Consider the following 19,388-nt stretch of genomic DNA (forward strand, 5'->3'; position numbering starts at 1 on the left):
AAGGATAGGATTAGGAGAAATACCTAATGTAAATGAAGAATTGATGGGTGCAGCAAACCACCATGGCACGTGTATATCCATGCAACAAACTGGCATATTCTGCACATATATCCCAGAACTTAAAGTATAATTAAAAAACAAACTGCATGTGCTTCTATGAAAATAACTTTTGTCTGTTGTTAATTGAATAATATAGGGAAATTGTCCATTTTAATACTTAGAGAATTTCAAATTCATTTATGAATTAAAAAACATAAATATATCTAATAATTTTTCAAAATACCATTGTTACACAGTTGGAATAACATTTTATATGTAAAATTGATGTTTTTGATCTGTTTCAGGTTAAGAGGATCATTTATAACTGCTCTCAATATCATAATGTTACCAATTTCTATTTCCAGCTGATGAAAATAAAAATTGATTTGGTTTGGCAAATTCTTCCTTAGATGTAGTTTGTAATGTTATGAGAGATTACTAGCTTAGAGAAATTAACACTCATTATCTCTAACTTCTTCATGAATAATATTTATGGAAAGGATTTTATTGCATTTAAAACACAAATAATGTCTAATCTATTTTTATTAGACTAATTTTTATTAACACTATTCTTGCTCTTCCTGAGAGTCACATTTCCATTTGAGAAGTACGCTTCAGAAACAGGAATAGAGAGGGCCCATCCATATTCTTGCAGCAGCTCTTCGAGATAGGAATTGTAGTCCCCAGTTTGTAGATGAGAAAACTGAAGCTCCCTTTGTCCAGCTAATTAAAGTAGCTAAGAAGAGAGTTTGGTTTTTATGCCAGACCTATCCTATTCTGAACCCTTACTTTTCCTAGTACATCACACTACTTGGATCAGATCCATAGTTCTTAATGCTTTAAATTCACAAAAATTATGGACCAGGATATAATGTGCTTTTTTACACTGAAAAATTACAATGTTTCCAGATAGGGGGAAGTATTACTCATGGTAGCCTTGTAGAAGATACAATAGTGGTGACTCATGATGTATTTTAGTAAAAGTTAAAACAATTTGCTGTCCTAGGGCCATAATGAAAATTATTGCTAAAATTATAGTTGAGATAATTCAATTATGTCAGCATAATCCAAATTCGTAGAGAAACATCATGAACGGTTTGCTTTGGTTGCTGGGTGCCTTACTTGTGGCAAGCAGTAGTGACATGGCTAGGTTATCATGACCCTAATTTCGTGAGTCACATATAAATAGTTTTTTAGCATCAGTTATAGGTCTGACAGCATCTGTTGCCTACATAGTTTCTCTTGTATAATTTCACACCAAGGACTATATTTTGTGCTGCCTTCAAAATTGGAGTGCAGCAATTTGGTTTGTTGGTGTGGTGTGTTGGTGTGTTCTTTTGTTTTGTTTACTTTTTCCAGCAATAGGGTGTTCCTCTGTCACCCATGCTGGAGTGAAGTGGCATGATCATAGCTCACTGAAGCCTCAAACTCATGGGTTCAATTGATCCTCCTGCCTTACCCTCTCAGGTAGCTGGGACTACAGGTGTACCCCACCAATTCTAGTTGTTGCTTATTTTGTAGACAAAATGCCTCACTATGCTACCCAGGCTGGTTGCAAACTCCTAGGCTCAAGCAATCCTCCCACCTCAGGCTCTCAAATTCCTAGAATTACAGGTGGAAGCCATTGTACCTGGCATAGAGTACAACAATTTGTAGATTAAACAGTTAGTTCCAAAATCAATATGAAAATTTCCTTCGGTTGGGGGCAGGACAAAGAGTTGCTAAAGTCATGCCATAATTGTCATACAAATATAATTTTAAAAGATACATGTCTTAGTCTTGAATTACTAAAGTGAAATTATTGAAATATAAGTATGTTTATATAAAAATAAGTTTATTAATTTCATAAATCATTTAGATATGAGATGCAATTTAGAAATTACAGCTGAAAGTATCATCTTGATGTAGTTTGTAATGTTATGTAGTTTAGCTAAGAGAAAATAGTAGTCATCAATAACTCATGAATAGTATTATACATAGAATATTTTATTGGGATTGTTAAGTATTCTTAGTATATGTCTCTCTCCAGCAATCATAGTGAAAGATATCTAATTTCAAGGGAACAAAGAATAAGAATTTAAATCAGATTTCAGAAAATTGGCCATAGCCTAGAAGAATTACAGAGTTCCATGTTTTAAGTTAGTATATATAGAAATTTTCTTATTCTATAGAATATTGTTAGGCAACCATTCTAACATATACAAATAGAGGTTATTTAAATACAAACCAAACAGTGTATTATCATTTTGTCTGATTTTTTCCCTGTGGTTATCAAAGATCAATTGATTGTCAAAAAGTTTTTACAAAAATTTTGCTGAAAATAGTGTAAGCTTTTAAATTTGTATAACATAAAAATGTTTGGCTGACTGAACATGTAATTTGGAAACCCCTCCTAAAATTAGTGTATTTAAAAATTTACACTTTCTTCTCAACTGAAAATCCATATACACCATGTCCTATTTCTAATTTTACATTTTTTTCATTAAAATTATCAATACTATGGTTACAAATTAAACCATCATGTTTTAAATATGTAAATTTACTTGGAAGCCTAAAAAATAAAGCATTAGTTATTATTATTTTCAACTCCATATTTTCAAAACCAAATTAGCTCTGTGACTAGTCATAGGATTCTCTAATTCATACGTACTATATATTTTTGTTTATTTTTTCTTGTTATTTAGGGACCTCCTGGCTTACCTGGTCTTAAAGGTGACCCTGGCTCCAAGGGTGAAAAGGTGAGAATAAAAGAATGTGTTATTAATAAAAGATTATGTTTTTGTATAATAATCTCCCAGGCAGTTGCTTTTGCAGTTTAAAATCATTCAAAGGAAATTTTAAACAATAGCTTCATCATTCTAACCCTGAAAAAAGCTTCAATCCTGAGCTTCCCAGATGTATTTAGAAGGGAGAAAATATGCAAATAGTAAAAAATATGCCAGAATTTAGTATTATATCTTCTCACGGTTCCATTATAGCAACCATATGGAGAAAGCATATGGTTATACTAAAATAACTATTCAGAAAATAAATAGACCAAATAACAAAATAGCTATTTTTATGTTTTTTAAACATGAAACTTAAAATTTTAAACTAGAAATATCTTTCAAATACTAATTTGATCTCCTAGAATTTATGCTGAGTTGCACCATGTACTTAGAGAAATAAGCCTGTTTAAAAATGATATTATTATTTTTGGATTACTTTAAATCTTTAAATGCCTTTTAAAGATTGTAGTCTCTGAAGAATAGAAATTATTTCATATTAATTGAGATGCTTATTAAAATAATGAGTTTTCTGTTATTTATTTAATATTATAGATGGTCATTATTGGTTGAGGGATTCCTCAAATGGAGCACTGAAAATGATATCTGTAGAAAGCATTTTGTTTTATAATACTTTCAACGTTTAATAAAGCCCTCTCTTAATGTAAGCAGCAAAAGATGTAGTTAGGTGATGAGAGGGCGATTCTTAACTGTATATTTCATTCAGAAGGACTATTTTAGTTTTGTTTTTTTTATCAGCATTGTTCATTTTTATGCTTTGGAAATTTAATGTGCAAATATTTTACGACTAAAATTTTATGAATATAGTAACTTACATATAATTTTTTTTTTCTCTCTGCTTTTCAAAGGGACATCCTGGTTTAATTGGCCTGATTGGTCCTCCAGGAGAACAAGGCGAAAAAGGCGACCGAGGGCTTCCTGGAACTCAAGGATCTCCTGGATCGAAAGGGGATGGAGTGAGTAAAAATTAAGATTATTTTTTCTACTCTTTTCAGATAATAAACACACACACACACACACACACACACACACACACACTGCTTTAAGTATGAAAAATAGAGAATTTAGAGTGTCTTAATTCTAATTTGTTTAAGTCAGTAATGTTCTTAAAGATTTTTATTTAGCCTTAGAGTAAATACATTTTAAAAATATTTGTTTGAAAGCATAAAAATTACAGTTGAACATTATTGAAATAAACATGTACTAAATTCCCATCACCTGTAAGTCATATTCTGAGAGATACAGAATATACACATATACACATATATATTTAAAACAAAAAACTCATTGGTATTGTAGCAAAACGGGAAAAATTCTCATTATTTTGCATAAATTATTTTTTAGATTCACCGTGGAAAAATGTTTAAGCCATTCAAAAATATTTTGTATTCTCTAAATTGTACAATGTATGTTGTTATTGAAATGTTGAAATGTTATGAAATGTGATGAAAACATGAAAATGAAATCGCTGAGGAAATCCCCTTAAATTGGCTTATTCTCTCTCTAGGGAATTCCCGGTCCTGCTGGTCCCATAGGTCCACCTGGTCCGCCAGGTTTACCAGTAAGTAGAAGACAAAATAACATTATCAGGTAGGGTTAAGTTACAAATATGACAAAGAGACACAAATTCTCCAGATTTTTATCTGTGCTTTTGCATTTGCATTTTCTAGGGTCCTCAAGGCCCAAAGGGTAACAAGGGCTCTACTGTAAGTACTTTTCCCTTCGACATTTTAATTTTTCATCAAAACCTATTTAATTGCCTCTTCTTTATTTAATGTCATCTCTCTTCTTTCTATCAGGGACCTGCTGGCCAGAAAGGTGATGGTGGTCTTCCAGGGCCTCCTGGGCCTCCGGTAAGCACATGTTAACAAGAGTGATATTCTGATAATTCGCATCTAGTAGCTGCCAGTGATTTCTCTGAATTTATGAGATGGACAAAAAGCACATCCTGTCAAAAGTGCTGATTTTATGGGATATGTTAACTATATCATTTAAGTAATCAAGTCTACTGGCCAAGACTTATATTTTAATTGATTTCACTCTTCAAATATAAATACGCTAATTATATAATATAGCCCTGTTTTTATTAAATTTTCAAGAGAATCATATACTATTTTATGTCACATAAATGAAGCCAACTTATTTTATGCCTTAAAGATACATTTATATTTGACTCTAGGAATAATGACAAAAATTCACATGCTTCACATTTTTCCTAGTGCATATATAATAATACTAAGAAAAGCAATAATCATAGCTAACACCTATTCATGCTAAAATGTTCTAGTCTTCACACAAGTAATTAAATGATAGAATTAAAATATAGATCCATGTGAAATTTTAGTCGTCTTTTTTGAGCTGAAATATTTCCAACTATGTGTGTACTAGTTTGCTAGGGTTACCATAGCAAAGTACCACAGAGCTGGTGGCTCAAATGGCAGAAATGTATGTCCACAGGGTTGGTTCCTTCTGAGGTCCCTGGTGGAAGGTTCTGTTCTGAGCTTCTCTCCTTGGCTTGTGCTGGCTATCTTTTCCCTGTGTCTCTTCACATTATCTTTCTTCTTTGTGTATCTGTGTTTAAATTTCACCTTTTTATAAGAATATCAGTTATATTGGATTAGGGCCGATCCTAGTGATGTTATCTTAACTAATTATATCATCAGAGACTATATTTCCAAATGAGATTACATTCTGAGATACTGGGAATTAGGACTTCAACATACAAATTTTTGTGGGGTACAATTCAACCCATGACAATATGATAACTATTTGGTATAGCTCTGCTTGTAATGTAAATTCCAGTCTGATTGCATTTATTTTAAGTTTGTTAATTTATAAAGATTTAAGTCACACATATTTGTAGCAAACTAATGTGTACATATTTTTAAAAGTTTAATGTTTTATAACTTAAATTATCAAATATAACAGACAGTTGACAAGACAGCACAATTGCTTTAAAGTGCTGTTCTAATGCTCAGAGACTTTAAAATCTAATTGTGGACATAGGACATATAAATGATGACTAATTAATAAATAAGAGAGTAACATATATAACATATCTACACAAGTCTGTGCTATATTTTTGTATAGATAAAAGGCCAGAAATCATCTAACTTGTTCAACTACCTCAATATCTCCTCTAAGTTCATCATAGAAGAATCTATGACGTTTTTATATTTATAAACCTATCCTATAGCATGAATTTGTAGCTATTGAAAAGCTAAACCAACTATAATTTTTATAACAAAAACATAACTGGTGATAATTAATATCTGCAGAATATTCCATTTTATGAAACAATTGCACTCACATTATCTTCTTTATAGGGTCCACCTGGTGAAGTCATTCAGCCTTTACCAATCTTGTCATCCAAAAAAACAAGAAGACATACTGAAGGTATGCAAGCAGATGCAGATGATAATATTCTTGATTACTCGGATGGAATGGAAGAAATATTTGGTTCCCTCAATTCCCTGAAACAAGACATCGAGCATATGAAATTTCCCATGGGTACTCAGACCAATCCAGCCCGAACTTGCAAAGACCTGCAACTTAGCCATCCGGACTTCCCAGATGGTATGTTAATAATACATGACAAAGCAAATGTACTGGGCCTCTGAGTTTCTGAGATGCATTGTCAGCTCATTAATTCTAGTTGAATGTTTAATACAGTCTCTAAATAAAATCAAACAATTATTAACTCTCATCTTGTAGACAGAAAAAATAATTTATACTGTATAAATCAAGATCTGCTTTGGAAAATGCTTGTCTGTTAAATAAGGTTTCAGTAAATTATGACAAGATCATTTTTGGATGATTACAGCTAACACAAATGTACTTTGCTTGTAGTAACTATCACAGATGTGCATATTTATACAGACATGTGCATATTCTAATATGATTACTAACTTATTTCACATTCATATGATACATTAATATGATTAGTATTTTAAATTACTATGAAAAGTATGGATATGTGTAAATATCATAACTGATGTATATTTAGTCTATCTGGTTAGCAGTGATTTGTTGAACAGAATATTTAAGAATTGGGATAGCTTGGGGCAATAATTTATCTTTCACTGATCCACAGAAACCCAAACAACTGTGAATAGCTTACTTACTCAAAACAATTAGGATAATTTATCATACCAACTCTTTGACAAAACCCTTATATACCTATTGGTCAGAGAAAGAAAGAGTTTCAGGTATGCTAAGTTAGTTGACCAAACTTGTACAATTATTAAAGTAGCAAGGGGCAGATCTCTATCTGATTTTTAAATCTCCCACTTTATGTTGAAATAATTGTCTCCCCTTTACTGTGCTGCACTACCAGTTACATAATGACAGTTATAACTGTGATCTAAATAACTCAGTGTAGATAGAAAAGTTCAGTGTAGTTCAGAAACTGCCAGCATAAAAAAAAGATGTCACAAAAATCTTATTTCAATCAAGCATAGCCTATTAAAGGTAAAACGCAGGTAATTATTGGTGCTCCTATACAAACTGGTATCTAACATCTTCAAGTTTATGTTTATTTGAAAAAGATACATTTAGTTTAGTGATTTATAAAGAGATTTACTTTTAACTGGTATTATTTAAGCAAACGATTTAGATGATTTAGTTTGAGCTTATGCCAGAAAATATATCCTCCTCCTCCCATTTTTAATATACTTGGCTTATCAGAAGATTCCTCTTGGTTTATATAGCATCTATATGAGGGTACAGAGCATATGATATGACTATTTCATATGATTTTTAGACTTCTGACCTAGATAAATAAGGTAATCAATTATACATAATTGAAAATCAAGTATAAAAGATGGCAACATGTATTGAGTTAGAAAGCAACATATGATTAACTAGTACCTGAGCAGTAAAAAAAAAAATACTGTAAATCTTAAATCTTTGGAATGGTAAATTAACTGTAGATTATAGTTTCCAGTAGTTTCTATATAACTAGCTTCATCAATTCTTTCCTGTGCTAATTAATTAATTAAAATTAAATATTTATTCATTTATATATTATTAAGCAGTGCCAGACACTGTTCTTCATACAGAAATTCAAAGATAAATGTTGGATAATTCATTTCCTTGTATTTTTTTTCCTCAGAATTCTAATTTGTTTCAGACATGAGTATATTAATGCTGTAGTCTGAAAATAAAGGGGATGTTTTTGTTAAAAAAGATATTCAAGTTATGTGACTTTTAGAATACTTTTCCTGTTTATATGCAAGTAGTAGCAGAGTATAAAGCAGGTTGACATTGAGTTTTTGAGAGTTCCAGCACCAAAATAAGCAATTTGAGCTTTTAAAATATCAACAGTTTGTAACCAGTGGACTTACATAATTCAAATATTTGCAATGAAGTGACAGCGTGAAAAACAGTAGAAATTATAAAGGTAGAAATAATTTGAGTTCTTTCCTTCTCAGTATAAAGGTCAAAGCTGCCACCCCTATTAAAAAAAAAAAAGATTAACAAGAGAAAAGTATTAAAAATTTATTTGATTATAGTTTAACGTGACATAGGAGCCTTCAGAATCCACCTCCAAAGATACAGAGGAAGCTGTCTGATTTTATGCTTGGATTCTATAAGGCAAGGACAGCTGTGTAGAAATGGGATACATTATTGGACAAAAAATGGTATGAGCTAATGGTAGTAATCTGAGTAGGGAAACTTAGTGAGGCCTTCTGTTCAAATTCTCTCTGACCTCTCTCTTGTAGCATTCCATCCTCTCAGGTAAGGGGTAGGATCCCTCTGGAATAAGGGTTTTAATTTCTTTATGGCCAGCTGTTACACAGAAGGGTGGGTGGATTGTACGAGTGAAAGCTTATTAAAAATTTTAGAGCAGGGATGAAAGAAAGTAAAGCACACTTGGAAGAGGATAAGGTAAACGACTCGAGAGCTTCAAGTGCATGGTTTGACCTTTGACTTGGGGTTTGTATTGGCATGTTTCCGAGGTTTGCATCTCTTCTCCCCCTGACTTGGGGTGGGCTGTCTGCAAGCACCGTGGGCTGTCAGCACTTGGAAGGGGCCACGCAGTGTGGTTACTGGAGTTGTGCGCATGCTCACTTGAGGCATTTTTCCTTTACCAGTTGAGTAAGGGAAGCAGAGTAAGGTTATCTACCAGTTAAACTCCATCCATTTGCATCTTAGTGCACCTGCTTAACCCCAGTTGCCCACCTCCTCCGATCATATAAAGAAGCTGCTGGTCACCAGTTTCAGGTGTTTTCTATGAGGCAAGGGGAGACTGTCATTCCTTGGCACAAGCTGCAAACAATTATTATTTTAGAGAGACAGTTTACAACTGCCTGACCTTTATCTGATGGTCACCTGACATTCCTGGTAGGGTTGGCAGGTCTCTCTTGCACTGTTTATGTTTGACTAACTACCTGCTATAACAGAGTAATACGTTAAGGCTTTGTAGCTGGCTTTGTGAAAAAGGGGTTCTGGTTTCTATGACCCACTTTGGGGAGGAGGGATTCTAATTTCTATGACTTGCCTCAAGGGAGAATGAGGGATGAGAGACAGGAAGGCAGAAGGTAAGAGGAAAACTGCTTCAGAGGCTTTTACTTTGGGGTATCATTTTCTGAACCCCAGCAGAAGGAAGCAAATGTTTATGTGCATATTAATTTTGGCTCCCAGTAAATCTTGTTAGCTAGCACCATATTGTCACTTATCTAAAGAATAACTTTGTTACTCCCACTATTTTCCGTGCTTACTCGCATAACACCAAATGAATGTTCTGTAACATTTCAGCAATGGCATTAATAGCAGGCTGCATTAAAATATATAAAGTAATCCTTCTTAGGATCCCCTTCAAAGAGAGAGTACATTTATTGCAAGAATTTTTTGTTATTAAATAAGGCAGAAGTATGATCCCTGAGGCTAAGTAAATACGATATCACCTCCATTTTTTTTTACAGAAGAATAAACTAGGAAGAAAATATATTGATCACTCAGATTAGTTAAGTAGTAAATAATACTTATGAGATTTGGAATCAAGTATATCTTATTTCAATATGCATGAATTTATTGCACAGGGATAAATAGAATGTTAATATTTGAGAAGATGACATTTAAGCTGAAACCAAAAAGTGATAGGCATGATAAGAACTTTAAAAAGGTATTCCATGTAGAATATATGAAACATTTGCAAGGTTCTGAGGCAGAAAAGAGAAACTATTACTGTTTATTAAAAATCATACCCCAATATGCCAAAAAGCTCAAAAGGGAAAAGATCTATTAATATGCATTTGTCTTATTTCTCTAACAAAATTTGATATCTAATGCATTCAAAAATGATATCAATAAATTTTTATATGACATATTTTTTTTCTAACTTCTAGGTGAATATTGGATTGATCCTAACCAAGGTTGTTCAGGAGATTCCTTCAAAGTTTACTGTAATTTCACATCTGGTGGTGAGACTTGCATTTATCCGGACAAAAAATCTGAGGGAGTAAGTACCAATCTGTTTTGGTGGTGAATGTTAACAGTTCCTGCCATATTTTGCAATATTGAACTAAACAGGAAAATTATACTGTCATATTTTTCATTTATCTGCTTTTCTTACAGAGTAATTAGAGTATTTCATTTGCATAAACATGAATAAGCACCAAATTAATCTACGGAGTTAACAAATGCTTCTCTTCTTTATTTTTTACCCAGATGTATTCTTTATGCACCTGCTTGCGCCCTAAAATTCTATGGCTTTCCATGACACACCACAGCTGAATCTCAAATTTTAGTGCCTGTATAGTGTTCTTCTGCCCAATTACCACATCGTGGAACTTACAGCTGCATATTACACCCAAAATATCTAAGTTTATAAAGAATTAATCTTTACATATGAGTCTTTTCTGCAGTTACTCTTTAAAAAATATTTAGTTTCTCTAAACAAATTCTTTAATTTTTGCCTAACAGTATTACTGATGTACTGAGTTCTATCTTCAAAGCTAAATGCAAATCATTAATATAAGGAAAGCTTGTTCACGAGCATAACTATATTATTCAAACATGTGATAAGTGGGACATTTTGTCTTTGTTGTTATTCATGTAATAAATCTCATTCTTCTTAGTAAATGATGTGGGCATACAGAGGCACAGAAAATCCTTAAAGCAAAGCCAGTAGCTTTATGTGTGGCTAATGGTTTTTGGAGGAAAGTTAAGTTTGTGAGTAAAGGGTGTTAGTAAGGGCAAGAGAAAAAGCAAATTGCACCTCCAACCCTACTTGGCAGGTGGTGAAGCATAGTAAAGCTCCCCTAGCCTCCAGAGAAATGTGGAAAAACAGAAAATGCCTTTTCTTACACTGATAACTGAAATTCCCTATGATGAGGACTTACATGCCCTTTGCTATTCTTCACAAAGCAGAACAATAAATGAAGATCTATAAAAGATTCTGAATATTTGAACCAGGAAGGAATGATTAGGGTTGTTTCCAGTCAATGTCTGTCTTTTTTTTTTTTCTTTCTTTCTTTTTCTTTTTCTTTTTTTTTTTTTTAATTGTACTTTAGGTTCTGGGGTACATGTGCAGATCATGCAGGACTCTTAGATAGGTACGCACATGGCAATGTGAGCATCTCTCCTTAGTTACTGGTTAACTACTTTCAAACCTGTCACTTGGCTATGGAGTGAAGATGATACCTGCCTTTCTGGCTGGCACTGAGTAACATTTTGAGAGTTTCCTTTGCAGAGGGCTTCTGAATGTTCCACCAATGTCCCCTACAACCCTTAGTATTGCTTTACCAGGTTATCTTTCCGCTTTTCCTTTAGTACCAATAAAGAAAACAAAAAAGAAAAGACTCAATTTTCACTACATAGCATTTTCAAAATCTATCTCAAATTTTTCTCTTTATCTCATTTTGTATAATCTCATTTGTATCCTTTTAAAATGATTTTAAGAATTCTTTAGTTTCTTAGTCTTAGTGAAAATAAATTATATGTATATAAAAATACCGTTTATATTGTAAAATTTCACCTGCTTTCTAAATTTTCTGTTTCTTGGCAAAGGTGAGAATTTCGTCATGGCCAAAGGAGAAACCAGGAAGTTGGTTTAGCGAATTTAAGAGGGGAAAACTGGTATGTTAATACCTCAACATGAAATGGTTTTTCTCAAACTCAAGAAGTGAAGTTCTAATTGTATATTTCTAGCCCCTAACAGTGAAAGTCTAAATTATACTAAAGCAGGATTCCCCGTGGTCTCTAGTTTGTTCCACTTAATATCTCTTAGACCACTGTGGTATCTTAAAACAAGCTAACATTTGTATCTAAAAGTAAACGGAAATATACTAAATTTACTGAAAACCAGGATCAAATAAGGCATATAATTTATTAAGTACCTGAGATAGACGTCATAAAAATTGATTATGTTAGAAATATCAGGTATAAAGAATACAGTATCTACCTAATCTCTTCCTATTATTTCATTTTCTGTCTGCTTGAAAAATTCCTTCTTTGTTCTTCATTTCTATCAGTTGGAATGTCCAATTTTTTCTGATTGTTATGGCACAAATTTACTTCAAGATTTCCATAAAATTACTAGCCCATTTCAAAAATTTTCTAAAGAGATTTTAAGATTAGATGTCAACATTAAATTCATACTTAAAAGTTGTTTAAAATATACATGTGTTTAAAGTATTTTAATTAGAATGTATTGAAATTGAAGCTTTTTCCAATTATCCAGATACTCAGTTGTTTAAGGTTCTTTGAAAAGCTATTATTTTCCATTTATGACTATTTACATGTGTTATTTGTATACAAGCTCACACATATTAACAATTTTTTATTGATACTCTCCACCAAAGTTTTAATTCTCTACTTCAGTCTCCAAGTTACATATTAAATATCCATATTACATTATTATCTTTGTCTAAGTTTAAAAATATATACAGATATATATATATATATATGTATATATATATATATGGATTGAATTTTCCTGATAGATTACTTTTCTTCAATCTCACAAGAATACTCACCATCTGACCTGCTATTCAGTAAGAAATAAGTAAAATCTGTTTTAAGGAAGCAAGTAACAGTTAACTGCCTTTACATTGACTTAATTTCTAATTTGGGTGAATTTCTTAACCTTTTTTTCAAATTTAAGTTTATATGTTTCCACTGAATTCAGATATTTTAATTACCAAAAATAAAACAATTTATGAAGATGCTATGAGACAGTGATTAATAATTTACAACTAAGACTATTTTCCTGCTGTAATTATGGAGTAATTATTGACTCAACAAATACTAACTTTCATTGTCTTGCACATTATGCTTGGTGCCGGCAATACAGTGTTGAATACACACATCATCTAAAAATAGACGAACAGGCATTTCTGAACGTATTAATACCTATGAGAACTATTGCCCCAAAATGAAAAGCAGGAACATGTTCACAGATTTGAATAAGTTGATACACATTTTGAAATGTTTGAAAGGAAGAGTCAAAAATCAAACAACATAAAACCAGCTAATCTTTGCATAACACTGATATTCCTTAGTTTTCATTGTTTTACCAATTTTTTTTTTCCAAAAAGATATACAAATATATTGGAACATTTCTTGGAAACAAAAGCATTTTTTACAATGTTTACTGTTTAGGAAACTAAGACATAAAGTGATTTTTTCAAAGATAAGCAATGGCTACAATAACTTTGGTGGGATACAATTCATAAAATCCTGTTTCTGGGTCTTCCGACCGTCAATGTACACCTTTTTTCATTAGGTTCAAGTGGGTTTTTGGATTTATCTACGTGCTTCTAGCATCATAGTTCACTGTTGACAATGATTTTATTTTTAGTAGTGTAAAAGAAGAAAGTGTCATTAGGTGCCTTTTTATTCCTTTATTCCCAGCTTTCATATTTAGACGTTGAAGGAAATTCCATCAATATGGTGCAAATGACATTCCTGAAACTTCTGACGGCCTCTGCTCGGCAAAATTTCACCTACCACTGTCATCAGTCAGCAGCTTGGTATGATGTGTCATCAGGAAGTTATGACAAAGCACTTCGGTTCCTGGGATCAAACGATGAGGAGATGTCCTATGACAATAACCCTTTCATCAAAGCCCTGTATGATGGCTGTGCGGTGAGTATAAGTTCTGCTTGCCTTCCTTCACAGAGATGAGAGGCAGCATGTCACCGTTTCAGTTTGGTCCTAAACCAGATCTCTCTAACGAAATGGATGTCAGTTGTTATTAACATTTGATGCTTAATATTGACATGTTAAACTATGATATGCGAGAAGCCGGTAATGTTAACAAACACAGTTATACAGATAGGCACTCTCAAACAGTTTCAAAGGCATAACAGAAAGTAATCTTGGATTATATGTTATTATTCCTGATATTTGAATTATATCACAGCTAGGTATCTTTATGTCATTTGCCTCCTTATTGGTGATTTTAAAATGACAGATAAATGAATCACCATTATGCCATTTATAATATCAATAATTTTAGCCCTATATTTTGTTTATAAAAGCTTGTTAATTTGTACTATATCAATTTTAGATCCACTATCATTTTTATCTCTATCTTATAGAACTATGTTTTCACACACATAAGATTTTGCATAGCGAAATAATAAATAGGTCCCTAAAAAGCTCATTGCTTTAGCTGAGTATTGATGGCTGCAGAGAAATCACAATTATAAATAAGTAAGTTTATGCTTTCATCAAAATGAGTGGTGTACAAGTAGAGCGAAGAAGAGAGAATAAAGCAAATTAATGGAGCAAGAGTTGGGAAAAGCCTTTCCAATGTAGTTTATTGTTAAATACTCATAAAATTAACACACAGCAGGAGAAATATTTTGGCTTGACCTTCTGTATTATAGTTCTGAAGCTGCTTTCAAATTTTCTGCAAGAGAATTTGAATATGTATATCTTAATTTTAACTATAATGATAAAGATGCATTATTTATATAAGAGGGACTGGGTGCGGTGGCTTGCCCCTGTCATACCAGAACTTTGGGAGGCTGGCAGATCACCTGAGATCAGGAGTTCAAGACCAGCCTAGCCAACATGGTAAAACCCTATCTACGAAAAATACAAAAACTAGCCAGGCATGGTGGCACATACTTGTGGTCCCAGCTATATATGTGTGTGTGTGTATGTATATATATATATATGAAAATATGTATATATATATGAAAATACCAATATCAATATTGTTATTAAATTGTATTTATTAACTCAAGATTCTTTTTAACTATGAATTATATTGCACTATCATCTATCATAGTTAAGTAATTACAGCTAAATATTAAATGTAGTTGTCAATATTCAAAATTGAAAACTTTGTCAATGATAAGAAGTGTTACTACACAGGTAATAGCAAAGTTGTTTTTCTATTCTCCTCTCTCTCAGCTTCTTACCTCCACTCGGAAGCCTAAGAAAAAGTAAAATACATTTAAGAAATATTAAATGACTGTGTAACTTTTTATTTCTGCTTTATTTTACAGTCCAGAAAAGGCTATGAAAAGACTGTCATTGAAATCAATACACCAAAAATTGATCAAGTACCTATTGTTGATGTTATGATCAATGACTTTGGTGATCAGAATCAGAAGTTTGGATTTGAAGTTGGTCCTGTTTGCTTTCTTGGCTAAGATTAGGATAAAGGACACATGAAATCAACAGAAAATATAACTTGGAGTCACCCACCCATTTTGTGCCACATGCAAGTTTTGAAAAGGATGGTATAGAAAACAACTTGCTACATAAACATGTACCATTTAGGAAATATCGATGCCCTTGTGGGGGCAGTATCACATGGCAAAAGCTTTGAAAATTATAAAGATAAAAGTTAGTGTGGCTGAGAGGGAAAGGGCTGATTCTTGATTCCCAATTCTCATCTCTCCTTTTCCTATTTGAATTTCTTGGTGCTGTAGAAAACAAAAAGAGAAAAATATATATTCATAAAAAATATGGTGCTCATTCTCATCCATCCAGGATGTGCTAAAACAGTGTGTTTAATAAATTGTAATTATTTTATGTACAGTTCTATACTGTTATCTGTGTCCATTTCTAAAACTTGCACGTGTCTCTGAATTCCATCTGACTCTAATTTTATAAGAATTTCAGATCCATCATGGCAATAAATATATGTATTATTAAAAAATAAAGTTGTAATTTCTGATGACTCTAAGTCCCTTTCTTTGGCTAATAATAAAATGCCTTTGTATATATTGATGTTGAAGAGTTCAATTATTTGATGTCGCCAACAAAATTCTCAGAGGGCAAAAATCTGGAAGACTTTTGGAAGCACACTCCGATCAACTCTTCTCTGCCGACAGTCATTTTGCTGAATTTCAGCCAAAAATATTATGCATTTTGATGCTTTATTCAAGGCTATACCTCAAACTTTTTCTTCTCAGAATCCAGGATTTCAAAGGATACTTGTATATATGGAAAACAAGCAAGTTTATATTTTTGGGTAGGGTAATGTGTGTAAGAAAATATATTAACAAATCAATGCTTCCATCAAGCAAACAATCATATGTATAATTTTTTCTACCTTATCTCATCTCATTGTTTTCAGTGTGCTTCAATAATGCAGGTTAATATGAAAGATGGAAATTAAACAATTATTTATGAATCTGTGCAATGTTAGATTTTTTAATCAAGTTCTTGAATTTGATTCTAAGTTGCATATTATTTTACCTGCCCAACAAATATTACTTCTTTCCTTTCAAGATAATTTTATAAATCATTTGACTTACCTAATTGCTAAATAAATAACATATGGTGGACTGTTATTAAGAGTATTTGTTTTAAAAGTCATACTTATTCAAGAAAATCTAAACAATATTTTTTCACTAAGGTATTTACTTTAAGGTAGCTTGAAATAGCAGTACAATTTAAAAATTAAAAACTGAATTTTGTATCTATTTTAAGTAATATATGTAAGACTTGAAAATAAATGTTTTATTATTTCTTATATAAAGTGTTAAATTAATTGAAACCAGATTTCACTGGAACATTTTCAACTGATAATTTATCACAATATAACATACCTGTAATATTGAAATTAAAACATGAAATTTGTCATAATTTCTTTTATTTTTGAAATCGAGTTTGTAAATGTCCTTTTAATAAGGGAAATATGAATCCTATAAATAAACTCAAGTCTTGGCTACCTGGATTGGTCATTTTCTTTCTTAAATAGGTTCCAAATTATTTTCAGTTACAGAAAAAGCTTTTGATTCTTTCTTGACCATCCAGATTAGAATAGTTTTACACTTCTGAACAAACATATTACCATTCAGAGAGTAGTTGTCTAAATCCCCCACATGCATAAAAAAGTCAACAGAACACGGTAATACTAAATTTATAAAATAAAGGTAGATTATACTTAAAATTTCAAAGAGATACATTTGTAATTAAATATTTTACAAAGTCTTAAATGAGTGTTTTTATTTCAAAATTAACAATCAGAAATTTTTTATTTGAAATATATTCTCTAAAACATACATTACATATTTTTATATTATAGAATAGAAGAATTGTACACATTGGAAAATGTACTTTAATGAAAGTATAGCAATAAAGATATTTGACATATTTTCCTGCATTTGGGATGCAGTGTTAGCCATTTAAACAAGACAATCTTTAATTTGGCACTAATAGAATGAATAGATAATTGAGTGTCTATGCTTTTCTATTGTTTTCATATATGAATATAGTCTTCTGCAGGACATGGGATTTTTTTCTCTCCTTTATGATTGATTTAATCTGGACAAAAGAAAGCTCACTAGAATAGAAAAAGGTTATTAGATGGCATTTTAGTACTGGCCATGTATTCATAGGAAAAATAAAAAGAATAGTATTGACCTTGAAGACAGGGTAAATCATGGACATAGTGCACATTAAATTTGATCTAAGTCTCTTTAAGAATTAAAACTAAAAACACAAAGTACAGAAATAGCTAAAATGAGTAAAGAAATTACAACAAATTATTAATTGTATTAAAAAGTTGACACATGAAAATACCACAAAATCTTAAAATTATCAAGCTTATTTTGGCAAATTTTACTAATAATATGGTCATATGAACATATTTCTAGGAGATCTCCCAGGGTCTTAAATGGAACCCATGCAAAAGAAGTGTCCTGGAGCTTAGGCTTTATGAGTTTCATATTAAATAGACAGCTTCATGCTGGATAACTATAAAACATATGAGTTACCTAAGGGTCTAGCACAATATCTGGCATATATCAACTATAAAGAAATTGCTGCTGCTCTTGATTTATTTCTGCTGCTATTATCACCACAGTATAAATCCCTTTCTAAAGTGTAGCTAGTAACAACTGTGCTACCCGATATCATAGAACTTTTACAAAGATTTCATTTAGGCAAAGTAAATATTATACAAATTGCATGATCACAGAGCCCCAAATCATCAAAGAGACTTATATACAAGCTTTACAAATGATTTGCAAAAGATACCAAAAAAGAACAGTAGCATAAGACATTTTAATATCCATCAAGTCTTAATTCACCAGACATAGATAATTAAATCTTCTTTTTCTGTACTTACCAAAATGTGTTTCATTTGCCAGAGGATGAGTTTAATAGATCTTGGTGTCTCTCAGCTTTGTTTCTTTGCTAGTGTCATATCCCTGTACTGGCTGGCTGATTAACTATTACTCAGTACAGCTGCAGTCAAGAGATCCATAGATTATAGAATTACTTACAGAAAACTTTTTTACAGAAAAATATCCTGCTTAAACCATTCCAAGTTCAGTAAGCTGTACATAGCAACCCATGCAGAATCCTCATTTACTATGCATCTAGTAAATCCATCTGTCGATATTTATAAGGAGATGGTTCAGGGTAAAAAAGGAATAGAAAAATAAGAGTTACAAACCCACACTTAACTCTTTCCTAAAATCACAACTTGAAATAATTTCAGAAGCATTTCATGCTATTGTAACTGGGACTTATTTTATAATAACATTATAATGGTAGTTATGTTTATAATACTATAGATGTGAGCTAAACAAAACCACTGTGATATGGTTTGGCTATATCCCCACTGAAATGTCATTTTGAATTCTCATTTGTTGTGGGAGGAATCTGGTGAGAGGCAATTGAATCATGGGGGACAGTCATTTCAATGCTGTTCTTGTGATAATAAGTAAGTTCAAGAGATCTGATGGTTTTAAGAAGACGCATTACCCTGCACAAGCTCTCTCATTTTTTCCCTGCCACCATCCACATAAGATGTAACTTGCTCCCTCTTGCCTTCTGCCATGATTGTGAGGCTTCCCCAACCACTTGGAACTGTAAATCCAGTTAAACCTATTTATTCTGTAAATTGCTCAGTCTAGGGCAGGTCTCTATCAGCATCATGAAAACAACCTAACACTACCTCTTGGTACCAGTAAAGTGGGGCACTGCTGAAAAGGTATCTGAAAATGTGGAAATAGCCTTGGAACTAGGTAACAGGCAGAGGTTGGAAGGGTTTGGAGGGCTCAGAAGAAAGAAAATTATGGGAAAGTTTGAAACTTCCTAGACTTGTTGGATGACTTTGACCAAAATGCTTATAAGGTCTCAGAC

At 32.1% G+C, this 19,388-nt stretch overlaps 1 protein-coding gene across 3 annotated transcripts in view; it reads left to right on the top strand.

Moving 5' to 3' along the window:
- Nucleotides 1-16,019, top strand: part of COL11A1 (collagen type XI alpha 1 chain) — a 215,055-nt gene extending 199,036 nt beyond the window's left edge. For all 3 annotated transcript variants that reach the window (XM_074381332.1, XM_074381331.1, XM_003933240.4), the window contains 10 exons: nt 2,724-2,777; nt 3,674-3,781; nt 4,333-4,386; nt 4,496-4,531; nt 4,625-4,678; nt 6,152-6,401; nt 10,175-10,287; nt 11,838-11,906; nt 13,683-13,916; nt 15,290-16,019. In XM_074381332.1, coding sequence (XP_074237433.1) covers nt 2,724-2,777; nt 3,674-3,781; nt 4,333-4,386; nt 4,496-4,531; nt 4,625-4,678; nt 6,152-6,401; nt 10,175-10,287; nt 11,838-11,906; nt 13,683-13,916; nt 15,290-15,436 — 1,119 coding nt within the window. In that variant the 3' untranslated portion in view covers nt 15,437-16,019. The remainder of the gene's footprint in view (nt 1-2,723; nt 2,778-3,673; nt 3,782-4,332; nt 4,387-4,495; nt 4,532-4,624; nt 4,679-6,151; nt 6,402-10,174; nt 10,288-11,837; nt 11,907-13,682; nt 13,917-15,289) is intronic.
- Nucleotides 16,020-19,388: the final 3,369 nt, after the last annotated feature.

This window comes from Saimiri boliviensis, chromosome 11 (assembly GCF_048565385.1).
Source record: "Saimiri boliviensis isolate mSaiBol1 chromosome 11, mSaiBol1.pri, whole genome shotgun sequence".
Taxonomy (NCBI): domain Eukaryota; kingdom Metazoa; phylum Chordata; class Mammalia; order Primates; family Cebidae; genus Saimiri; species Saimiri boliviensis.